Here is a 27,617-nt window from a genome sequence, read left to right as displayed (position 1 = left end):
ATTTAAGTCAAACAAGGGGCATACATCTACACTTAGAGCCAAAGACATATGGTGTATATTGTCTCTGGCAACATGTGCATCAAGTTCCATTTTAACATTCTCAATGGTTTTCAAGTTATGGTAAGACAAAGATAACTGACACACAAACTATCACAACACCTCAACTTCGATTGTTCTGAAACAGACAGGCTCAAAATTGAATGTATTTCATAGTAAGATGGTATTAAATATCCAAAAACAGTGATGTGGATTGTATCAGAAATATTTCTTGAAATTTGTAGTTTTATCATTCTACATCAAACGTTAAAAGATGCAATGTACATACTCAACTTGTTCTGATTATACCTACCATCACGATTACCTGAAATGAACAAAAATAATATTAAAGGAATTTTTAAATTCTGAATCATACACACCACCTGGAATTCAACAGCCTCTTTGGAGGGCACATCATAGTCAAAACACACCTTATACCAGTTTCAATGTAGAAGGAGCAAAACTTTGTCTTAACTAGTGATGGGCAATTGGTTGAATTTTACAATGGATTATCGGTTCCAATCGGAGACCATCAACCGATTAGACATTATACTTGAAGGTAATGGGTATCACTTCGTCTCTGTAAGCAGAATTTAATATATAAACCAAAGAATAGAACTTACGTATTTATTTTTCAGAAAACTAACAAACATAAAACAGAAAAAATATATTTTTTAAGTTAAAAAGAAAAAAAACATTAAACTGAAATGTATACATCAGAAATTTCAAAGTCACCAGTATGAATCTACCAGTAAATGTTTGTTTAGAAATATTGTCTGGTCAATGAGATATATGGGTTCATTCTACATCTCTTCTTGCTCATCACCTGCGATCTAGTTACTGATTACCATTTTTTGCGTAAGCCTTTTTGCAAAGGCAACAATACGCCTTGCTTATGTCAAGGTTTTCTTTGGTTGGAGGTCCTGGTTTGATTTTTCTTAATGCAAAAAAGAGCCAGACTTTGGATTTTGCTTTTCCACCCGGATAATTGTATGTAGCATATCGTCATTGTCTGCCATTCTTACGAATTGTACCCAAAGAAAAATGAGCGGAAATGTCGGCAAGATAAAAAATGGTAAATGAATACTGAGTAACCTGCTTTAATAAATTTGTTTGATGTTCCGCGATAATCGATTATGATAATTTACAATCGATTATCGCTGATTTTGAAGCTTTCCGATCAATTTTCGATTATAATCGAACATCGGCCCATCACTAGTCTTAACTATACTCAAACAGCCAATAAGCAACCTGTTTTTATGTAAATGGGGCATAATTCTGGTGTTAATAGATCTATTCATCGTGCATCAAAACACTGTCACCTAAGTTACATGATAATTGCATGATATTTAAAAAAACTAAGTAATTTTTGAACAAGTTATAAATCAAACTGCTTTTAATGCAAAAGGGATGTTTCTATAAATCTATGTAGTTTCATTCCACAGTCATTAAAGTCTTGAACGAGACTTTTTGCCCACAAAACACATAAGGCCACAATAAATTGATCATTTTTTCGTTGGAGATGCCGCACCTACAATTCGAAAAACTAAAAAAAAAAAAAAATTGCGCCGGCACATATTTGCCCGCGCAAATTATTGTTTTGTTTACTTCTGAAATTGCCCTATTTTCTAAATTTCTTTTACTTAGAACTTAAACTTGCAACTTCGACTTCTCCTTATTTGAAGGTATTTCCATGCTTTACATTCTTCGCGAGCAAACTTTCCTCGTGTCAGGACAAAATCAGGTCCGGATAAACGCAAAACAGCAGCTGCTGATATTTGTTGACAATTTTTTTGCCGGGAATATTTTGCCGGACGCACCATTGTTATTCATTTCCGATTTTAATTTTCAGTTTACTTTCAGTTATCGTAATGTAAAATACACGTTTTAAGTGAAAATCAGTGTCATAGTCAATGGATTATAGTCTTCAGTATGCAACAGCAGTTTCACAGCATCGAAGGCAATAATTATTTATGTGTGTTTTAGGTAATTCAATTTTTTTGTACTCAATAATTAGTGCTTAATAATAACTAAATCAGATTTCAGTGCAAAACTTATATGCAAATACACGGACACATGACCTACAACCATTGAAGATGTTTTTCATGAGTTTTTATTTTTTTATTTTCAGTATTCATATATACTCATTAGTGTTATAAACAGATTTATAAACAAGACGCCTATGCGGCAACGCCGCATTAAAGTCGGATTTTTATTTGATGATGCAATTTTGCAAACAGAGGATTTGAGCTAGTGACCTAGTATTATTAACCAAAAAGATCCATATTTATACTGTGTATGTATGTAAAGTAACCAAATGTCATGAAAATTGAAAAAAAAAAACAATATCCTGCAGGAACTGTAATTTATGCTTAAATTCTATAATATACTATAATATACTATATAGTATTATACTTTAATGTGACTATAATATCCTGGAGAAAAAAAAATGTAAAAGTTTCTTGAAAATCTATTGTACTTTAATGTGACTAAGATATCCTGGAGGAAAAAAAGTTTCATGATTTTTAAAAAAAAAAAATTATGACATCAGGAAAATATTTCCTAAGATTTGACCTAGTGACCTAGTTTTTGACCTGAGGTGACGCATATTCACAAATGTTTAAGACAACAAGTAGACAAATATTCTGAGCAAGTTTCATAAAGATTTGACAAAAATTAATGAATTTTTAATTTTATTAATTCTTTCTCCTAAGATTTGACCTTGTGACCTTGATTTTGACCGGGGATGACCCATATTAAAAAACATTCAAGATATTATGCAGACAAATATTCTGACTAAGTTGCATAAAGATTTGACAAAAATTGTTGAATTAATGACGTAGAAGGATTTTCCTAAGATGTGACCTAGTTACCTAAAATTTGACCCGGGATGACCCATATTCATATATATTCAAGATAACATGCCGACAAATAGTCTGACCAAGTTTAATTACCATTGGATAAAAACTCTTGATTTTATTACATAAAATGAAAACTTTAACGCAGAATTGTTTATGCACTCCCGCACGCCCACCAGTCCAACCGCCCGCCGGCCCACCCGCCCGCTAGGATTGCGCCATTCTATAACCCGTAATTTTCCGATGAAAAATCCGGCTAAAAAGTATGACTTTTATGTAAAAATGTTTTAGAAACAGTCTGTATTTACACATACAATATTATGATAACATCAGAAAAAATAGAAAATAAAACCTTTTATCAGTAAAATGACTGTTTTAATTTTCTCAATTCTTTGTTCTTATCGCATTTATTTTCTTTCATCGATTAGTGATAAAGTGTCCTGTTATTAAATTTGCAGATTTGTTTGATACTGCTTCAATTATATTGTTCACAATTCAATCCACAGTGTATTCTTTTCAGAAATGTTCTCGGTGTTATTGACATTTTCGATCTTCTGCCATGTCAATGTCACTACAATTTTATCATGTGCTTCATGAGGTTCAAATTTGGACCTGACCCAATATTTGGAAATGCTCAAATGATGAATTACTCTTACTAGTCTAAAATGTCTTTGTGTGATAGTAAGTTAGATTAGTACGGAATGAATACAATAGTTATTCTTTTTGGTCTTCAAATAATTGCACGTTACAGTGAAGAATGCTGTCTTTACAATAACATCCACGTTTAAATTGCTGATGCAATGAAAGTTAATAGTAAAGCACTGGATCTTATTGCCATTTGTACTATCAAAACCTTTTCATTTATAACTGAGAAAATTTTTTGCAAATAAAAAGCATTTCTTGACATAATTGTATGATAAATATACATTTTTTATATTTTATTTTCGCTTTGCGCTCGCCTCTGATTTGCATTAAATTTAACAAAAAGTTTTTTGTTGGTTTTTTTTGCTCACTCGCTCCTACCTTTTTTTTGGCAAAATCCGTAGAACAAATGATCAGTTTGTTGTAGCCTAAGCTACAAAATAGTAAATTGCAAAATATCAACAAATGCCTGGTGATCAGAAATTAGTTTAACAATTATTTAACTATACACATTGGTTCAATCATTTTCATATAAAAGACTTAGTACACTTACCAGTGTTTATATACCAATTGATTCCACCAGATGCACAATCCATCAATAGAACAAGAGCTCCAAAACCAAGAAAGATTATCCATACCAAATGTTCCATACAAATGTTTCTCACTTCTGAAAAAAAAATTGAATCAATACAGGCCGGAGAGTAGATCTCATACATTTTTTTCAAGCTAGGCCCAGACACACATCATATTTGCCTACAAACTACTAACGACTTCGGGCCACTAGTGGTTACTAAAGTAAGTCATTAACTGGTCTCTAACAGGTTGCCTTTATCTTTACTCAAAATGACAAGTAACTGAACATTACAATAGTTTAGTATCATATGAGTTTCCATTAATTCTAACTTTTTTGGCAGAAAACATTTTTCTATTTTTAGTAATGTTAGTGACATTGAACCGTAACCCAACCCCCCTCAAAAGCAATTCCAAGCAGCAAGCTCTTCACAGGACATGTAAACACACCAACGTTCATCACTTTACATCAGTTCTTACTAAAGTTATTGGGTAGAAACCATTTTTCTATTTTTTAGTAACAGTGAACTTGACCCCAACAATCTCAAAAGCAATCCCAAGCATAAACTTTTTACATACGGTAAGATACCTACACACCAACTTTCATCACTATCCATCAATTATTACTTAAGTTGTTGGGCGGAAACCATTTTTAGTATCAGTGACCTTAAAAAGCAACCCCAAGCTACCTTTTTACAAAAGCTACCTTACTTGACATACCAACTTTCATTACCATCAATTAATGCTAGCTAAAGTTATTGCACGGAAAACAATGTTTGACGTCGGACCGCCTTTAAATGACATCCCCCTTAAAATAACCTGGTTTTCATTGAAAACCTGGATAAAAATGTCCAATATTGTTAATTTAGATGCCAAAAACTCTGGTTGTACTATGTGCAGCGGGAAATAACACTTAATCGCCTAAACAATATGCCTAAAGGGTATTTTTTATGCAGAAGCAAACAAAACCGCAGGTGCACAACTTGGATCACCTGAACCACGTACCCCCAAGTTGCATGAGTCATGACTAGGTGAATAGTTTTGATTGACACAAGTCCAGAAATACCCTTTTTTGCTTATTCAAGGGCATAACTCTTGTGTTTCTAAGTGCAACAGGATACGAAACCCCAGGTGCACCACTTAATCACCGAGATAACATTCAGCCATTTAGGTTTCTTGGTTCTATATGAGTTTTGAGTGACACAAGTCCAGAAATGCCATTTTTTGCTATTTCAAGGGCCATAACTCTGTTTTTATTAAGTGAAGCGGGAAAAGAAACCTCAGGTGCATAACCTCATCACCTATATAATATTCAAAGAAGGTTTCTTAACTCTAGTTTTGAGCATCACAAACTTGCAAAGTTACATACGGACGGAAACACAGACAACAGCAAGTCTATATGCCTCCCATTATATATATATATATATATTTTTTTTTTTTTTTTTTTTTTTGGGGGGGGGGGCATAAAAAAACCTACAATGTGGTAAAATTTAGAAAGAAATGACAACTGAGTTTGTGTTAGTACTGTTAATAGAGCAGTCAACATGTACATCCTACATTTTCTTCTTTTTTGTTAGTGTTTTTTTATTGGGGAAAATATACACATAATTGCTTTGGAAAGGGGTTCCAATACCGAACCCAACACTTAAAGGACTCACAGTTTTAACCTGTACAATGTACGTTGACAGTCTTATTTGTGTTAGAAAACTCCACTTCAAATCAGTACACAATCAAATTGCAATACGTTCTGGTTGGGGGAAGTATAGACTTATTTGCTTTGGAAATGGGTTCCAATACCGAACCCAACACTGATTTAACCTGTACAATTGTACGTTGACAGTCTTATTTGTGTTAAAAGCTCAACTTCCATAAAATCATTACAATGTTAATACAAGTACTAACTTCTGCTTCTTTCGGTGTTTTTGCTGCCTTGTTCAAGTAACGCTGTAGATATGTTCAGTTCTGAACGTTTACGCAGACCTATGATAGGAGGAAGTGTGCCTGAACAATTAAATTGCAATATAGTCTGGTACAAAACACACCAAGAGCTGACACAGAGACAATGCCCTTGACTATTCAGCCACTTTTAGTATTAAGAATTGCAAAGTTTTAGTGAAACATGCATGGATCACACTAAAAATAGATTAAATGCAAAACATTAACAAAAATTTATTTATTAAATAATAAAGGGGCAAAATGTACATTATATGCAAGATAGAGTTATCAGACTTGATTGTTTTAAGTTCCAATGCAATACATAAAGTATGTGCTAAGTTATTGATTGAAATATGCTTACATGCACAACCTTAACTTTATTTTTTTAGTCTAATAATAAAGGGGCTGAATTGACGTATTATAATTCAATTAAGACTGTGCATTTGTCATTTATAATAAAGGATGCATTTCAAATTCAACATAGTCACGTCTAGAGAAGCAGAATCCATGAATGAAAAAGGGATATATAAGCTTCAATTAAAACTTAATGTAAGGAATTTTAATGTTTTAACCAAAATGTTGTAGCATTCGTCAGTTAATAAAATACTTAGGGCTCTGGCCAATGCAGCTGACATCGGACAAATAACTTGCCATTATGATGTGACCTTATTTAAAATAACACTATAATCAAATCAGAATTTTCTTGTAAAATACGAATTACGAAAAGTCCTAATAGTGAAAAGGTAAGGTAAATCTATTCATCTCAACTTACGAAAATATCTTATTATGCAAAAAGATATGATCAATAGTATAGCTGCTGTTGTTAAAAGTAGAAATGCTCCTGCTAAAACTGGATTCCTCTCATTGGACACTGAAATAAAGGAGATATTACATTGGAACAATTATATTTGTATCTTGATTGATGAAAAATCAAATTGACAAGGGAGTCATCATATCAATGTTCAAATAGGACACCAGGGTTCACCATAAATGCCTGAGCGAACAACATTCACATATGGTCGGGGCTAGCTAAGCCCACTCGGTTGTGTTCTGAATCAGTCAAACGAATCAAAATCTCAAAATATCTGCGAAAATGTTATTCTTTTTCGAAAAGTTGTTCGGAAATCCCTAGGCAATTCTATTTATATTTAATAACAACCTTAAATGCAATCACTGATCACTGGGCTAGTGAAATTGGTGTCGCACTTGTAAAGTTTCCTCCTAGCCCGAATGGGCTTGTGGATTCAAATCTGAATTTCGTACACTGCTATCAAATTAAGGAGAGTTTTGTAAAAGCTGTGTTTTAGCCCCAAAATCGAAGATGCTTCGCAAAAGCTGCGCTTTTGTGCCAAAACTACACAAAGCTTTACAAAAGCTGTGCAAAAATACAAAGTTCACCCTCGTAAAATATGTGCCTTTTTTAAAGCTGCACTATTATTGAAATATTCTTAAGCCTCACAAAAGCTTCGTTTTTTTGCCAATACCACTTCCGCTTTAGCCAAGCTTTTGGCAATTTCTTAAACAACGCTTTATCATAGCTTTTTTTGGCATGGGTCTCACGGTAGATAACTCAAAATAATGCAGGTCAAAATTATGGTTCTTGGGTACTGCCCTTCCTCTTATTGCTATCTATGTACATTTCAAGTTTCATTTCAATCCATTTAGTATTTACAAGGTATAGCCCGGACAAGCACCCATTTCGAAAAATATCAGGTTAAGGGGAGATAATAAAACAATATGCAGGGCATAATTGTGGTTCTTGAGTACTGCAGTTACTCTCATTTAGTATTAAGTATTTTAACTCTTAAGTATTTTCCAAGATATGGCCTATCTAATGCCATCTGCCCAACCAATGTTCGCCAATCAATCTATAATACACGTAATTTTTCATTAAAAGATCCAGATAAAAAACTTACATTTATTTATTTTATTGACATTTCAGCACATAAATCCAAATGTTAGCTTAATAAACATTTATCCTTTTTTGAACTCACCACAAAGAGAAACAAGCAAAGTTTTAGCAAGAACCGGACAGGCATGTGACAGGAAAATAATGCGAAGATATGGAATTTCAATGGAAAAGAAGGCCTTTTTTAGGACAATCGATAATTGATTGTTTACACTTCTTTAGAAATTTTAGAAAAAAATACTTTAAAAATCAGAGTTGTTTTCAGGACTTTTAGAGCAGCTGAAAAGCTGCTAACATTAAACTGTTTAACATACCAGGTGTAAGTGGGTCTCAAACTCACAATTGAGAATCAATTAAATCAATAGAAAAAAATATTGATGCTAAAATAAGGGTGCTTTTCAAAATAATGAGGCAAAAGTGTGACATAGGGGTTGAAAATTCAAACCCAGTTTTCATGATTGTCACCTATTTTACATAAAAGTAAATACTTCGAATTACAGGGAAATAACTTTGGGAAAGTATCAGGAAATACAAATAAAAAATATTTTGACCTTAAATCCAAATATTGCAAACATTTCTAACAATATGGGTGATCTATAAAAGTGTCTTATGACAAGAACCTAGCATAAATCAGATGTTTTTTCTGAATTTTATAATCAGTAATTGGTACCTGTGTGTAGTCATGTGCATAATAATTCAGTTGTTTAAGAAAAATACGAAAAAATCAACACATTTTGTCTAAATTTGAAACCAAAAGTAAATTGTTGCCTCACAAAGTTTTTGCTGTTCGTAATTAAAACAAGAATCAAATAAGGGAAAAATCTACATTTACTTCACCTTATGCATCTTTATAGACCACATACCAAATTTCAAGAATGTATTGTAATTTACAATTGCCAAATGTTTCATTTCAAAATTGATCTATTTTTCGGTGCACAGGGGACACATATTGAAAGCCAATATAGAATGCATTTATATTCACCTTTATGTTAATAAAAACATTATTTGTGATCAACTTAAGACATTTCTGTGTATATGTTAGAGTGTATTCCTCAAAATTTCTTCAGTATCACATTTTTCACAACAATTTCCTCAAAATTCAACAGCATGTAATGATGCAAATGGAAAATAATGGCTAAGAGAACAACTTACAGCAAACACTCACATATATAACATTAATTACTTCAAATTGAGTCCAAAAATAAGAAAATATCATCAATGGTAATATAAAGCACTAGAATTCATACATGTTTAGTACTTTGTTATGTAATGGAAAGGGTGCACAGGGGACACATCATAATGCAAGTAATATTTTTTAATTATGTAATTATATTTGTAACTTAACTTTCCCTGGTAAACATTTTTTACAATAAGAGGAACTGTACTTTCAGTAAAGCTTGAAACAATACTGTAAATGTTTGAAAGATTACATTAGAGCCTACAAAACTAAATTTCTATTCAATGGAATAAAATATGTCCACAGAGTGGAATAAAGTTTGTGGTCTCAATGCACCTGTTACCATTAAAAACTTTTGTGAACATGTCTAAATTAAAAGATGCCTCTTTGCCGTTGGCATCCTACTCAATAGAATAGTATCTGTTTTATTAGGCATTATTCAAGAATTAAGTTAAGAAAATTCTCAACTTTTGGTTTCCACAAGGATTTAAGTTCACCTGGCTTTGACATGGTTTTACTTTGGTCCATTTTAGGCGCTCAATTGTCAAAGACTTTTCTTGCAACTCCACGTATTCTTAGCATTGCTTGTGTATGCCTTTTTAATTTTTTCCTGATTTAGTTGGTGTACCTACTTTTCTTCTGACTATGAGTGACTGACAGACATCACCAATTGTGTAATTTTCTACAACATGACTTATTTTAAGACCTTCACTTCGGTTTATCAGACGGTTAATTGTGGAGGCCCATGCCATGGAATCCCTCTGAAGGGGTTGTTTTGCATGTTGTGCTTTTTTCTTTTGCTCTTTTTCTCTGAGTATCTTGATCTCTTTCATACATTTTCTGAAACTTTTGATCTTTCCTAAGTCATTCTCTGTGCTTCCTAGACTTCATTGTGTTAATGTTTTCAACAGTCTTTTCTTCATTTATTTTCATATTTTCTATGTGATCTCTTTGGAAAAGGAAGCTTAACTACAAGCTTTTCCACTAGGGTACTTATTTTCTGTACAGAATTATAATCTAGTATATGTGCTATCCATATAAAAAAATGTCCCCTGTGCACTGAATTGAAGCATATAATACCTTGCACATATAAAAGCATTACATGAATAATTTCAATTTGATTCAATGTTTTTTAAATTGTTATGATAAAATCAAAATAGAATATTTAAACAAAATATGTTATCTTATGTGCCTCAATATTGAAACTCACGGTATTTAAATTAATTTAATAAACCTTTAAAAGTAAACATTTAATGGCTTTATTTCATAAATAATAAAAAAAACAGTATTTATATTTAAACACACTTATCATCAAGTTGCTAAACTATCAACTGATGCCTAAATATAACATACACACTTCTCGGAATGTGGAAATAGCACCATATTTGTCAGTTATGACATTTTATTGAAATCTGCTAAAACAGGGTGCACAGGGGACATTACTTTAAACCATGCAGATGCTTCAAATCTCTGTATGTGAGAGGCTGAAAACTGTTTTTGCATTTGTTGTAACTTTCTTTTCTGGAAAATACAGCAGATTATCATTTTATTGAAGAAATTATAGAAATCTGACATCTAACAACCGAAACGGTGCACAGGGAACATTTTGGAGTAATAAGACATGCATCTGAGTTACGGACAAAATAATGCATGAAATAATAAAACTATGTCATTTATATAAAGCTGACAGGTTAAAGTTATTAAAATTACACAGTAATTTAATATAATAGTGCTTAAATGGAATGGTAGTGTTCTCAATGTGAATTGAATATTCTATCTTTTTTAAATGAATGGGGGTGACGGGCAAAATCAGACCTCCATATGACATTAAAATTTTGTTAAGTTAATACATATTTTTTTATTTAAAGTATGTTTTTTTAAAATGAGAAAGGGTTCAGTTACATAAACAAGAGCCGTCGTAAGACAGCGCACTTGACTACGCCGCTTTGACTTAGAATACAATAACAATGTAATAATACCAAGTTTGGTCTCTTAATGTCAAACCTAACTAAAATTATTCGATACAGGTGACTTTGATGCTGCCCTCCCACCAGCCCGCCCAAACAATGACGCAAGTCATTCAAATAACTTGATTTCCCATTATGATAATGTGGTTAAGAATATACAAATATGCCTTTCAAAGGAAATAAAAAAAATAAAAAATAAAAATATTCAAGGGCCATAATTTGCATTTAGGCTTAAAACGGAGTTATGTTTCTTGTTGTAAGATGGTCGTAAATAATTTTGAATTTTATTAAGTGCATTGAATGAACGGTATAGAAGTTTTTTTAATCAAAATCCCAACTTGCCCTTTACTTTAACTTGCCTAAAACTTTAACCTAGGTCAATCAGGGGCCATAACTTGTATTAAGGATATGGAGTTATGTAACCTCATTGGGTGATGGTCCTGAACAATTGTGTGAAGTAGTAAGTCAATTGAATGAAGGGTATAGAAGTTATTAATAAATATTCCAACCTGCCCTAAAACTATAACCTAAATTCCATAGTCAATCAGGGGCCATAATTTGTATAAAGGATAATATAGAGTTATCTAACCTCATTATGTGATGGTCCTGAACAACTGTGTGAAGTATTTAGTCAATTGAATAAAGGGTATTGGACTTATAAGTGAAAATCCCAGCTTGTCCTAAAACTTTAACCAGACGCCGAGGCCTACACCGACTACGACGCTGAGGCGAGTAGTATAGCCTTCCTTATTCTTCGAATAGTTCAGCTAGTAAAAACGAATCTGTTTCTATAGACTTACAAAAACACTAGGGAAACAGTATTGAGACATAAAAAAACATTCATTTGGAAGACAGAGGCACATACCTATTTCTATATACTTACCACAAGCATTGTCCTCGTAATGGTAACCTGTGTGGCACTCGCATTTTTTAGAGTCAGCGCAGCTAATAAGGTTTGAGGGAGAACATATTCCACATGTTCCACAGCTATCTCCATAGGACACTGAAATAATGTAAGACACCAGATATATCAATTTTATTTTTTGAATGTCTTTAAGCAATTAAGTTCATAAAATACTGGACAAGAATCATTTTTAGCCTGTTCCAATTCTTCGCCAACACTGTAAATCCCTTGTAAAGCAAACATTATGCCCCCCCCCCCCTGAGCGCCACACTTCCCTAAATTTGCCACCAACTTCCACCAAATGCCATGGATTTGGGTGGCATTTGGTGTAAAATGGGTAGCACTTGGTGTAAAATGGGTGGCACTTGGTGGAATATCAAGAATTTCACCAACTGCCATGAAATTTCCACCCAACTGGAGGTGGCAGTTGGTGTAAAATTGAACTCAGATTTTTTTTCATGTGGCACTTGGTGTAAAAGTTGGACTTAGTTAATTTTTCATATGGCAGTTGGTGAAAAACTGAACTTTTGGGTGGCATTTGGTGAAAAAGACTTAGAAAATCTCAAGAGTTCTGTAAAATGGAATTCACCATTACTAGCTTATCATCATCAAATATTCATTGAATATCATTCAGTTGCTGTTCATGATGCTGTTTTAGCCTCATTAAATATGCTACTATTTAAAACTAACTGGTAATACTACTTTGGGGGATTTCTCCCACTACTACTATAACTACATGTCCTACTACTCTTCATCATTTTCCTGGTTCTATTGATAATGATTATGATGTTGGTGGTTCTATTGATGATGATTATGATGTTGGTGGTTCTATTGATGATGATTATGATGGTGGTGGTGGTGGTGGTGGTGGTGATTATGATGATTGTGGTGGTGGTGATTATGATGATTGTGGTGGTGGTTGATTTTGACTAGTGTGGTGTTGTTAGTGATCATGATAATTGTGATGGTGGTGATAGTTATTATGATGATTGTGGTGGTATTGGTGATTGTGGTGGTGGTGATAGTGATTATGATAATTGTGGTGGTGGTGATAGTGATTATGATGATTGTGGTGGTATTTGTGATTGTGGTGGTGGTGATAGTGATCATGATAATTGTGGTGGTGGTGATAGTGATTATGATGATTGTGGTGGTATTGGTGATTGTGGTGGTGGTGACAGTGATTATGATAATTGTGGTGGTGGTGATAGTGATTATGATGATTGTGGTGGTATTGGTGATTGTGGTGGTGGTGATAGTGATCATGATGATTGTGGTGGTGGTGATAGTGATTATGATAATTGTGGTGGTGGTGATAGTGATCATGATGATTGTGGTGGTGGTGATAATGATCATGATGATTGTGGTGGTGGTGATAGTGATCATAATGATTGTGGTGGTGGTGATAGTGATCATGATGATTGTGGTGGTGGTGATAGTAATCATGATGATTGTGGTGGTGGTGACAACAACAACAACATGTTGTTATTGATGATGATGATGATGATGATGATGATGATGATGATGATGATGATGATGATGATGATAACAACAATGTGATGATGATTATCAAGATCATGATAATGATGAGTTAAACTAAGTTTTCTGTGTACATGTGCTCTGTTGCTATTTTCCCAAAAGTACAGGGATCCCATTAATGTTTGATTTAAAGTCGGAATGACCTCTCTGCTAGAAAATCTCCTCAAAATATTTGAATCTTCTGACAGTTACTAGCATTAATTTTGTGGAACTTTGAATAGTGAGAAAAAAATTGTGCAATTTTATTTAATTAAATGGATTGATTATAAGGTAACTGTTTTTTTTATCATATTTAAACAACCACATATATTAGGCTCTTTGTCTTTGTTTAAAGTAATAATGACTAAGAGATAAGCTTTATGCATGTACTGTCAAGTATGTTTTACTTTTTCCCAAAGAATTGACAAATACTCAGTCAATAAATGTATTAAGTTTAAAAAGTATCATTCAATTTGTACAATGAAGTTGAAGATGTATAAAGAAATGTTATACACATTTTTTTCAGACAAAATCCCCCATAACGATGACAATGTACTTGGACAAGATCGTCTTAGACCTTTTTTTATAAATATATGAATATTACAATAACTCTAAATGAAGACTGACCTCATAGTTTTATCATATTTTGTTAGCTGATATTTATTTAAAAGTGCCAAGTGCTAAAAAGGGGGATATAAACAATATTAAATGCCAGTCAAGAAAAGATGTAGAAGATGTATCTAAAGGGTGTGTGTGTTTTTGAGAAAAACTGTCGAGGTTATAATTGACAAAGGCTTGGTGTTATTGATGTTGTTGGTTGCATGATTTTGAAAAAAATAACTTTCTTCTGTGAGGCAAACCCTGTAATATTGAACAGATTTATTAAAATGTTCCCTTTTTCAGAAAGAAATATGAATAGAGGACTTCTATAGCAGAAGAAGTATAGCCAAACTTGCAGAAAACAACAACCGGATGTGCATCACTAAAGAAAAGAAACAGGTTAATGACATTTCAATATTCAAAATACCAAAACCGGTAGTTAAATTAACTTTTTACCTGTATTGTCATTGCTAATACAACAGACGTCAGTGCTCGTGCAATGATTCAATGTATGAGGCTGGATTATATATCTATAGGCCCAAAGCTGAATAAACATATTTAAGAGTATGTTTTTAATGTTGTCATTTTATTTATGCATCTAATTTTCAAATAAATTTTGAATAATGATAGCTAAAATGAAACCTCCAAAATAAATAATACTAAAACTGTTTTCAGGCGGCTGAGCCGCTTTCTCCAAATGTAGAAATGCAGACAGCTTTTCACCATCAACTGTGATCCTTTGTAATACTTCATAATCTCATGATTTTATTTCCACGAAGTGCCACATTGACATGGCATTTGGTAAAAAAAAGATCAAAGAAACTGAAGGTGGCATTTGATGGAAAATTGGTGGAAAACGTTCCAATACTCCACCAACTGCCACGTTTGGGTGGCTTTGGTGAAAAATTTGCCACCAACTGACACATGGCATTTGGGTGAAAACGTTCCAATATTCAACCAACTGCCATGTTGGGCTGGCATTTGGTGAAAAAATTTGCCACGTGGAATTTGGTGGAAAACGTTCCAATACTCCACCAACTGCCACGTTGGGGTGGCATTTGGTAGAAAATGGTGAAAAATAAGATCAAAGTCACATTTTCTTCTGTTTTTCATCGTTTGCCACCTGTTCGAATACTCCACCAACTGCCACCCATTTTCCACGTCCAATTCGTGGCAAATTTAGGGAAGGGTGATGTTGTCAGGATTATTTGGACAATTGAATGAAAGTTATCACACAGACAAGCTTTTGTGTTCAAGGTCACTGTGACCTTGACCTTAGACCTGATGACCCCTTCAATTAAAAGGGGTCATCTACAGGTCAGGCCCAACCCCCTAGTCAAGTTTGATGTTCATAGGTCTAGGCTTTGTTGAGATACCACTGGGAGAAGCTTTGTTAACTTTTGTGTTGAAGGTCACTGTGACCTTGACCTTTGACCTGATGAAACCCAAAATCAAGAGGGGTCATCTATTGATCAGGCCCAACCTTCATGTCAAGTTTGATGACCATAGGTCCAGGAATTGTCGAGTTGGCCTTCAAGGTCATTGTGACCTTTACCTATGACCTGATGACCCCCAAAATAAATAGGGGTCATTAACTGGGCAGGCCCAACCTACAAGTCAAGTTTGAGGGCCATGGGTCAGGCATTGTCAGGTTATCACTCGGACAACTTTTTATCATTCAAGGTCAATATGACCTTGACATTTGGCCCGATGACCCCCAAAATCAATTGGGGTCATCTACTGTTCAAACCCAACCTCCAAGTCAAGATTTAGGGCCATGGGTGCAGGCATTGTCAAATTACCAATCGGACAACCTTTTATCATTAAAGGTCTACTGGTCAGGCCGAACCTCCAAGTCAAGTTCGAGGGCCATGGGTGAAGGCATTGTCGAGTTAACACTCGGACAACTTTTTAACATTTAAGGTCAATGTGACCTTGACCCTTGGCCCAATGAACCCCAAAATCAATTGGGGTCATCTACCGTTCAAACCCAACCTCCAAGTCAAGATTTAGGGCCATGGGTGCAGGCATTGTCAAATTACCAATCGGACAACTTTTTATCATTAAAGGTCAATGTGACCTTGACCTTTGGCCCGATGACCCCCAAAATCAAAAGGTGTCATCAACTGGTCAGGCCGAACCTCCAAGTCAAGTTTGAGGGCCATGGGTGAAGGCATTGTCGAGTTATCACTCAGACAACTTTATATCATATAAGGTCAATGTGCAGACTTCCCGAAAGTTGAAAAAAAGTGGCAGACATTCGGTCTGACAAGACATAACAAGAGGGCCCTGAAGGCCCTGAATCGCTCACCTGATCCAATGAAGATCATCAACAATATCATTCTGATCAAGATCCATGAGTATATGGTCATAAATGTGGCCTTAAGTGTTAATATACTTTTCCTTTTATTTGACCTGCTGACCTAGTTTTTGACCGCACATGACACAGATTCAAACTTGGCCTAGAGCTAATCAATATAAACATTCTGACTAAGTTTCATGGACATACAGTAATAAATGTGACCTCTAGAGTGCTTACAAGCTTTTCCTATGATTTTACCAAATGACCTAGATTTTGACAGCAAATGACCCAGATTTAACCTTGACTTAGAGATTATTAATATAAACATTTTGACCAATCTTCAGTAAGAAACATTTATAAATGTGACCTCTAGTGTTAACAAGCTTTTCCTTAAATTTGACCTGGTGACCTAGTTTTTGACCGCATATGATAACTTGGCCTAGACCTTATCAATATAAACATTCTGACTAAGTTTCATGAACATACAGTCATAAATGTCACCACTAGAGTGCTAACAAGCTTTTCTTATGATTTGACCTAATGACCTAGTTTTTTACCACAATTGACCTAGTTTAAACTTGACTTAGAGATTACTAATAAAAACATTCTGACCAACTGTCATTAAGATGCAGTTATAAATGTGACCTCTAGTGTTAACAAGTTTTTTCTTAAATTTGACCTGGTGACCTAGTTTTTGACTGCACATGACCCAGATTTGAACTTGGCCTAGAGGTAATCAATATAAACATTCTGACCAGGATTCCCGATGATACATTCATAAATGTGACCTCTAGAGTTCTAACAAGCTTTTCCTATGATTTGATCTTATGACCTAGTTTTTGACCGCACATGACCCAGTTTTAAATTTGACTTAGAGATAATTAATGTAAACATTCTGACCAACTTTCATGAAGAAACCAATATAAATGTGACCTCTAGTGTTAACAAGTTTTTTCTTAAATTTGACCTGGTGACCTAGTTTTTGACTGCACATGACCCAGAATCAAACTTGACCTAAAGAGTATTAATATAAACATTCTGACCAACTTTCATGAAGATACAGTCATAAATGAGACCTCTAGAGTGTTAACAAGATTTTCCTTCAATTTGACCTGGTGACCTAGTTTCTAACCTCAGATGACCCAATATCAAACTTATCCAAGATTTTATTGAGGGTAACATTTTGACCAAGGTTCATTAAGATAGTGCCCAAATTGTGACCTCTAGAGTGTTAACAGTCAAATTGTTGACGAAGAATGATGACAGATGACCGACACAGGGCGATCACAATAGCTAAAATCTATCAGACCAGAAGAAAATCTGTCAGACCGAAACAAAGGGAACAAAAACAAAGTCAAAACATTGCTTTATTCATCAATAGCAGCTTATTTCTAAATAAAGGCTCATAGTATGTCTCTTATGAAAATCATCAGTCTGTCAAAATCTCCATTTCAAGAGCCTGATGTAAGGACTTGCTGGAATCCCTGCTCAGAAACACGACTTTTTCAGTGTTGGACAGGACGACAGCCTCCTGTGATGCCAATGGTTCTGGTGTAGTCGGTTCGCTTATAGGTGCAGGCACATATACACTGCCTAAAAGTACAAAATTTATCACCATGGACATTGGATGTACAAATAAACTATTATCAACTTTTTTCACAAATAAAATGCCTTTCACAAGACGCTAAATATTATATTACAGTGATGAATTTAGATCACTCTTTGATAGCTTATAATGAGTTTGTTTTTTTGTACAAAATAAATTATTTTTTAAATTTATGAAGGTAGAGCAATTTTTAAAGATAGAAGTAACAATTACCTACCAACAGTGTGTCCACAGCTTTCTGTGGATGGACTGTTATATTTCTGGAGGTTTGAGTTTCACCATCATCATCGCAGGTTATTACTTGCTTTTCTTTGTCAATAACGAGTCATTTCCTATTTCTTTGCAATTTCACAAAAGAACCTCCATGACATTTCGTTTTGTATTCATTTTCCTTTCATAGCATTCATCAATAAATAATATTCTCTTTATTTACCTAGCATTCGTAAAATGTTAGAGAAGCCATGTTGGATGCGCAAAAGACTGACAGTATGTAAGATGCGGGACGATTGGTTATTCTACGGGCACTGTGCCAAAAGCGACCAATGAAAACAAGTGTAACGTTTTTCTAAGGCCCTCATGCTAAACACCAGTTTTCGGGATTTTATGCTAAAACCCGGTCACCGGAAATACAAAAATAGCCGGACAGTCGGACCTATTTTTGTTAAGAATCATCGGAATGGATCAAAATTTGCCGGTCATGTCCATCGGTCCGACGGCTTTGGGGAAGTCTGAATGTGACCTTGACCCTTGGCCTGATGAACCCCAAAATCAATAGGGGTCATCTACTTTTCAAACCCAACCTCCAAGTCAAGATTGAGGGCCATGGGTGCAAGCATTTGTCAAATCACCAATTGGACAACCTTTTATCATTCAAGGTCACTGTGACCTTGACCTTTGACCTGATGACCCTAAAATCAATAGGGGTCATCTACTGGTCAGGCCAAGCCTCCATGTCAAGTTTGATGACCATAGGTCTAGGCATTGTTGATTAATCACTCGGACAAGCTTTAAAATCCTTATACCATTTGAGGTCACTGTGACCTTGACCTTTGACCCGATGACCCCTAAAATCAATAGGGGGCAAATACTGGTCAGGCCCTATCTTCATGTCAAGTTTGATGACCATACCTCAAGGCATTGTTGAGTTATCACTCGGACAAGCTTTGGTCTACAGATAGACGGAAGGACCGACCTACCGACCTACCGACTGACATGTGCAAAGCAATATACACCTCTTCTTCGAAGGGGGGGGGGGCATAAAAATACTTAATGATTGTCTTTCATGATACATATGAATGATAGTTTGTGATCAAATTTCATTTTTTAATTTCAAAATAGAAAAACTAATATTTTCTCTGAAAATAATCAATTTATCAGCCATATTGAATTTGCTACAGGTTGCTCCCTACTTCTTTCAATGGGGGATTATGATTTTTAACAATCAACAAAATGGAAAAAATAAATACCCTAAAATACTCCTTTAAAAAAGCATCAATTGTTTAATTTTATAGAAAATAGAATGGAATAGTGTGAGGATTTTTTTCAATCAGGAACATGTTATTGAGGTTCTTTAGAAAATACATTCTCATTCTTAAAATAAAAGTACAATTATAAATTTATTCATAAGGAAATGAAATTCATGAACTCATGAACTTTTCATGCCTTTCAAGAATTGTTTATAATTTTACTGCTCTATTCCTGAGTTCTTGAGTAGTGTTTATGCAATTAAGGACATGAACTGTCATTGAAGTATTTTGTTAAGTAGTTCATGAAAAATTGAAGAACAATATCAAGTTGAAGAATTAAATGTTCAAGTTCTTAAAATGATCATAAAATGCCTCATGAATGGTTCAAAAACACTTAAAGAACATAATATGAAGTACTTAAAATGTTCATCAATTGACTTCAATAATGGTTTTAGAACAGTTGAAAAATATGTTCTTAAAAGGTTGATTCTATTATTTTCTACTGAATAATTTATTTCAGAATTGAACATTATTTTTTCTGTGTTTCATTGATGTATGAAGTGTCAAAAAATACACCTAATTTGCATAAACACCGAACTATTAAAAAAAAAAAGATCATTTTTATTTTGCTATTATCCAAGAACTGCAATTCATCACTCAATAATTTCAAATATGTATATTATACATTAGCCGTCCCACGCGTATGAATACATTGTCGTCTTGGAGACACGTGGAGCTAAATTTAGTAACAATGAGAGCAGTAATGGCTGCCGATTCCTCATTTTTTTCCCTTTTCGAAACGGATTAACAGCACTTTTCAGGTAAGATATTAACGTTAAGGCCCCTTGTTTAAACTCTAAAATGTATCTTCCATTATTCCTTGCCTAAGACAATATTTTTACCATTAAACCTAGGCCAGCATTTTTTCATAAGGAGTTTTACGGGAGTGCCGCCCCTATTTTTGGCCAAAACCAAATAAAAAAGAAAATTCCTATCATTATCTTTTATTTCTATTCTGGCCACCGACTGTCATTTTTCCGTGTGTTCGAAAAAAGGACTGATGACTATTCGGAGACGATTTGTCAGTATTTATACTATTCTGTGTGAATTCTATAAACGGCTATTTTAATTGGATGTTCACTGCAGTTGAATTTGATGTAAGCCAATCAGAATCATTACAAAATTACGTCATCCTAGGCTTTCCAAACAAGATGTTGTCATGTAATGTAAACAAAACTACATGTGATAGTAAATATTTTAAATCGAGTCTAATTGACAAAAACACTTCAAAATCATTGATATGCAAAGAACAATTAACTTAATCACTATCAGTTTAATGGTCAAGTTGTGGATGAAATTAATGTTGAGCTACAAAAGGACTTAAAAATAACAAAAGTTTTTGTCCACCTAAACAATAAGACTAAATCGTTTGAAGTGTTGAAAGATTTTTCTCATCTGAGAGGGATAACACATTCAAATGGTTTGTTCCCACTTTCCTAACCGCTAATTTTCACACTTACAAATTATCACCAATTATCTCATCGCACCTCAAACTTACCTATATTTTCTATACTGTTCAACAAAAAAATGAACTACACACTTTTACTTTAAGTATACTTGCGGAATATTATTACACTGTTTTTTATCACGGATATCTTGTTTCACTCTGTTTAAATGCATATTTATTGTAGAATATAACTATAAACATGTCATTTGTTTACAATGCATCATCTATAAAAACAAACATTTTTTTTAATTGTGTATAGATCAAATACAAATTAACCAAAATGATAATTATAAATAATTGTTCTGGAAACAATACTGAGGAGTCCTAATTAATGCAATTCAGACATTCCTTGTAATCAACGGTTTGAAATTCAGAAGAACGAGACTAACTGTACGTTTTTGTTTAACATAGAATAAAAAGAGGGTCTGTGAGTTTCCTCAGCATTCATAAGCCATCTAAAATGGCAAACGCACTAGTTAATATATGGCTCATTGATAATAGCAGAGGAGGCCAGACTCTTAAATTTTAAATGGCTACATGTACAGCCTGAAAACCAGAAAACGTTGGAACCACTACGACAATGAACGTCCACGCACTTGTAACAAATAATGATGAGGGTTTGCACCATAAAATTAATAACCATTGCCACCCTAATATGTATACACTCTGACAGATATTGTCCAGAAAGAGCAGGCTGCTAACGAGGCCAATATATTCGAGCAGCCAATGGTGCAAAGCCGGTCTACCGTGACCTGGAGCGAAGGCTCATCAGACTTAAGCACCAGCTGCAAACTAGCCATATTGATATAATGACAGAAGTTGATGCTGCTTCACATTTAGTGAAACTGAAGTAAATGTGTGTGAAAAGGTAGCATATAAGTTTTGTATTAGGAGTTAATATATGTTTTAATTTCATACCAATCAGTACATAAATTATAAATATTAGAATATGTGCTATTTATTTATACTGTTAAAATATGTAAAGATTTTTCTCATCTGAGAAGGAACAGACGTTCGAACACATCATTGTTGCAGGTATGACCCTTATTAGCTCAAGCTTGGGGCATACTAATGTTTAAAGTGGCCTTAACATGGCTTTGTGTGCATGTATATTTATTTAGTTCAACTGAAAAAGCAACAACAATTGCATGGGCATCAGCATTTTGCAGAAACTTTATTCTTGGTCCTAGTAAAATATTTCAATTAGGTACTCATTGCCAAAAGTTATACATAACTGAAATGATTATGGGCAATAATTCGGCACTTACATCAGTTAAATTTTCAAACATGTCCAAATACTGTACTGATTTGCTAAAACTTTATTTCTGTTAATAATATTCTACAGAAACTTTGTGTGCAACTACCTTTAAAGGACAATATAGATGTTCCGCCCCGGCTTCCGAACATTGAAGGGAATTAATCTCTAAACTTGTTGCTTTTGTGAACTTCCGCTCATTATTAATTTCATAATTTTATGGATTTTTGGAATATAACAACTGACCACAGTGTGAGTAATAGTGCCTTTATTATTGGTGACATCGTTGATAACATTTAGCCAAGTGCGATCATCTCATTTCGTACATAAATAACATCAATCGATGATTGTGTGTTGACGTCAGCAATGTTTTGTTTACGATGTACTGTAGTTAAAAACAACTTACATAGAACTAATTGACACTACTTTTTGATACTTATGAATAATAATGGTTTGTCCGCCACTATAGAATATTGATTTTATTGAATTTAGAATTTGTTTTATGAGAATATAGGGGGAACTTCTGCTCAAATTTCCTAAAAACTATGGAAAGCCGTTAGTGTCATAAAGTACATTTATTGTCTATAAAAATGTTAATTTTGATCTTTATGCTGTGTTTCTTTTATGTTACAGCTTTTTACCATCACTATCAAGAATAAAAGTTAAACATTCTTAATATGGGTTTATCTGGCTGTAATCCACATCTGTCTGGTAGACAGCACAATAGATTCCAGTTTTATTTTTCATTCATATTTTATGTTCATCTTTAAATGATGTTTCAGTCTAGGTCAAGGCGTTCATTATGTGCCGGGATTGTGGTCAACGTAGAATTTTCTAAGACCCAGCAAAATTGACATCATCTGAGGCTCAATCGGTCACCAGAGTTGAAGAAAAGCTTCTTTACATATGTGGGGATCCACTCTTCCATGCACAGACTTACAGGTACCAAATCATTGTCAAGGAAGGCTTGTCATGCAGTACTTAAATAGAGGCATCTTATTATGCAGGTTGAACATTCAACTTTTCTAGCCTGAAAGTCGTCTACTTGAATACAAGCCTCATCAGTGCTCAGTTTATTTTCATGAATTATAAAAAAGAATATTGTTGGTAAAGCATACTTTTAGAAGCAGCCTGGTAATTCAATATGACTGACAACTTAGTTCACTCTATTAGTGCTCAACTATGTTCTAGCTGGTATAACAAACCCAATTAATGAAGATTACAAATGAGAATGTTTGCTTTTTAAGGTCAAACAATGATTTTGACGATATCTGCTTACTGTGGGGACAGTGATGTTCTTGACACTTTTGATGTGCGAGATTTAAAAGAACGCTTTGGCATTGTTTGTCCGATAAGTTCAACATGCAGGGAAACAAAACCTATCAAGCTATGTGCTAAGAAAACAATAAAAGAGTGCAAAACATGACAGTTCATATCACCAAAAAGAGATGTTTTGAAGTCTTAATAGAGACAATGAAAACTGATGTGTTCATAGGTGTAACAATTAATTTTAGTCATAGCAGTGACATTGTTGAAATTGAAATTATTTTTAGTTCTAATAGTGACATTTTGTTGTTATGTTTGGAAGCTGTTTTCTAGTTCTTGAAAAGACTTTACATAGTCATGTTTTGAATGCCTAAATGTGTTCTTGTTTTAATAGAGACATTAACCCAGTAAAAATGTCAGTGAAATACCAGTGGAATACCACTGTATTCCAGTGGTATACATAAATACACTGGTATTCCAATGAAATACCACATAATGCCAGTGGAATACAAATGCATTTCAGTGGTAAACATAACAACACTGGTATTCCACTGGTAACCAATAATCAGTAGTGGTATGCCACTGGTCAAATTTATTTCAGTTGTACCGTAAATGACTGGGTATAAGACGATAGGGGGTATTAGACGCAGGGAAAAAAATCTGTGAAAAGTCAAAGAAAAAAAACTTAATTTATGTTTTTGGTTAAAAGACGCATAGAAAAGACGTAAAATCGTCTGGCATTTTCGGCCACCATGTTTGTTGACAGTGACATAAATTATTCTTTTCGTGAAAATGGCGATGGTTATCTTTAAAACCATACAATGATAAACTGTGGAGAATGAAAAGTTAAGTTATGCAAAAACCTTATATTGTACGGGTTTGTTCTTAAAATGTCAACACCTACAGAAAAGAATAAAGTACCGTAATTCACCTTAGAGTTTGGACACTCTAAATATTCGGACACCCATAATTATTTTCCAAAATAATTTATTTTGCGTACCTAATTTTCGGACACCCAAAGGACATCAATCACAACTTTCACAGTTACCAAGTTTCACAGACGAAGATTATTGATTTTTATCTTTACAATGCCTGGCTAACCGTATACACCACTGTGACATGTTAATTAGCTACTACTCCATCCTAAACGATTTATTGCCTGTTGAAAAGGAAGTGTGATATATTTATTGGAGGATTAAAGAAACAACAAGGGCAATCAAGGGATTAAGAAAACATAAACATAACATGTTTGTAAAACGATCTGCCAATAAACTTTCAAACTTGTACCACACTTACAGACTGTAAGAATCAATAATCGTACAGTTATACATTAATCCTGCATAGCAATGTCCATGCTCTCCACGAGATCCTCGTGGGTATAACTGTAAGTTATGTGACGTCACACAGTGTGGCTCTGATCTAAAGCCGATAGAATGTGTTTATTCAATTCAATGCATGTATAAAATGTTGTTTTAATTCACTTGATGAAGGATTTACACTTATAGGCGTAATAAATAAGTTAATGACCACTGATAAACAGGTTAGAAGCGGTCGAGTTTTTCACACCTTCTTGTACAACTGACATAAAATATTTTGACAGTGCCCAACTTTGCTTTTTTATATATGCAAGTTTAATTATTGTTGAATTCAATTTATTATTCAAAATAATATTGAATAACTTTAATCGAAAAAATTTTTTGTTTAAATTATAAACGTCTTACGATATACCGTATCCCAATCTTCAACTGCCGTTTTAACTCATATATACTCGATTGATATGACGCGAGTAACATCCCTTTCTACATAAATCTAAACAAACTCTAGGCTTGAAATCGACCTCAGAAAAAAAGTTAAAAAAATGTTACTGGATACTTTACGCAGGCATTTTTTTGCATCGAAATCTGAGGGAAAAAAGGGCGTCTAATACCCAGTCATTTACGGTATACCAATGGATTTCCAGTGGACTGGATTAAGAAAATTAAAATAATAAATGAAATTAAATCAGGTTGTGCTAAATGTAAGATAAGATATAAGGGTTAGTTTGGATTCTGGTTACATTATTCATACATGCTATTCTGTGGGTCGATGGGGGACAGGCCCTTTGGTCTTAGGGATGTACTCTGTTGGTAGGCAAAGGGCGGCTGGCCCTTTTGAAGCTTGTGGGAAATATGCATTTTAAGGTTCCAAGATTGCATTTAACCATAGCTTTTCTAGTTGTTAATGCACCAGTCAGACAATTGTAACCACAAAATATTTTTTGAATTGGTTAAGAAATAGTTTTCTCATACAACTTCTGTTTTAGTGACCATGCTGTACATATATAATGATAGGCATTCATAGTCGTTTATATGATTTTTAAACTTCACAATTGACTTACGTTTTGTTTAAGCAAATGTCTAGAGTCTTTGGTTTGCCATGACATCAATGTGCCAAACAGTAGATTTTAATCTCCACTATTATAGACAGTGTGAAAATGTAACACATTCAGGCTGATAGCTGGTAAGATCATTAATTTATGTGATTTCTATCCTCTAGAGCATTTCAAAGTCCATTAGTTGTCTTCATCACTGACAAAATTTGCACACACAACTGAATAAGCCGCCATTTTGAAATGAACCAGAAGTACACTTTGCAGACGATAATAGATGAAGCTTTCAAGTTTGGAGAAGGTCATTTGACCACGATGGCAAACTGGTGAGTTTTTACCTATCATATGTAAATTATTGTTGAACTAATTTGGTTTTGACTCCTTATTAAATGAACAAAATTATTCAATAACAATATCAAGTGACTGTAATTTCTGGAAAGAGCATGTCAATCATCAGTTTGAATTTTCTTTTAACTAATTTAATTTCTTATAATTAAAAATTATGATTTTTTTTAATAAAAAAACATTAGCACTTATTGCAATTTCGCTTCTTCGCTTTCAAATGGTTTTACTTGTGTAATACTTTCATTTGATGGGAAAAGAGACAATTTAAAGGAGACGCGAAAATATGTGACATTTTAGAATTTATGATTTGTGACTGCATTCATTTAATGTTCTTGGGTGATTGGGTGAAGAAATCATGTGTTACTCATAATTGTTTATGATATTCACTGAAATAATTGTCCATTTTAGACTCAATGGAGACAAGTAATACACAACCAGTTATGCAGTTACTCAGTTAAAGTGAGGATGTCAACTTTCCCCGTTACCGGTATGGTACGCCTGACCCCTGATCACTTTGACACCGTACAGAGCCCCCACCCACCAACATGTCTTGTACAATTTCTGCAGGTGCTCACTTGTTTACGACACTACGGTTATTGGTAAGGATTTTAGTTAAGATAATTTTAAAATTTATGAAGTTTTTTCTTGTCAAGAAAGCGTCATAGTGGATTTCAATGCAACCAAACATATATTTGACAGAAGTCAGTGTAGCTGTTAATACAAAGTCGTACATTTATTGTTTTTCCATGGAGGACCCATTTCTCTCAAACATAGCCATTCTACTACGAGAACAATGCCCCTTAACTGTCATAAGACTTCAGAACTTGACAGTAGATTGCAAATAGTTTCCTTTTACTTTGAGGCTTATGTAAATCGGCCTGTACCTACAATTAATACCAGCAATTTTTGTTTCAACTGCAAAGTAAAACTTCAATGTGAACAACTTAAAATCTCATCAATTCTGTAATCCTCTAGAGTTAAAATAATTTACAATTGACTTTATTTAAAGAAAGAAGACTTTATTATAAACTTGCTTCTTATCATTAAAATCTTAATTCAATGTCATATGTTTTTCAGGAAAAACAGACTTAAAAAAGAGGAAGACAACTGCAATTTTAGAAAGAAAAGGAGTACATGGGCGATATATATTACTGCACTGCAGTATAGAATCAAATCATCTACCAACTCCATGTTAGTTGCTGTGGGCATCAACATTGATACAGATGCAATTTTGGAAACTGTTCAAAAATATGAGTAACACTATCTTAACTAAAGAAGAAGTAAAAACCGTTCATGTATAGTGAAGGACTGGCTTACACTAACTAGATGCTAAAAATAGTTTGGCAAGTTGCTGTGATTAAATAAATTACTAACTTACACATCAAC

At 33.9% G+C, this 27,617-nt stretch overlaps 1 protein-coding gene across 6 annotated transcripts in view; it reads right to left on the bottom strand.

The window, feature by feature from the left end:
- Nucleotides 1-27,617, bottom strand: part of LOC128234253 (uncharacterized) — an 82,142-nt gene that overhangs the window by 20,446 nt on the left and 34,079 nt on the right. For 3 of the 6 annotated variants that reach the window (XM_052948362.1, XM_052948360.1, XM_052948364.1), the window contains 5 exons: nucleotides 11,978-12,097; nucleotides 6,814-6,912; nucleotides 6,009-6,107; nucleotides 4,090-4,203; nucleotides 350-361 (listed from right to left, as the gene is read on the bottom strand). In XM_052948362.1, the coding sequence (XP_052804322.1) occupies nucleotides 350-361; nucleotides 4,090-4,203; nucleotides 6,009-6,107; nucleotides 6,814-6,912; nucleotides 11,978-12,097 (444 nt within the window). The remainder of the gene's footprint in view (nucleotides 1-349; nucleotides 362-4,089; nucleotides 4,204-6,008; nucleotides 6,108-6,813; nucleotides 6,913-11,977; nucleotides 12,098-27,617) is intronic. The other 3 variants (XM_052948361.1, XM_052948365.1, XM_052948366.1) reach the window with 3 other exon arrangements.

This window comes from Mya arenaria, chromosome 5 (genome assembly GCF_026914265.1).
Source record: "Mya arenaria isolate MELC-2E11 chromosome 5, ASM2691426v1".
Lineage (NCBI taxonomy): Eukaryota > Metazoa > Mollusca > Bivalvia > Myida > Myidae > Mya > Mya arenaria.
This window is presented reverse-complemented; position numbering and strand designations above follow the sequence as displayed.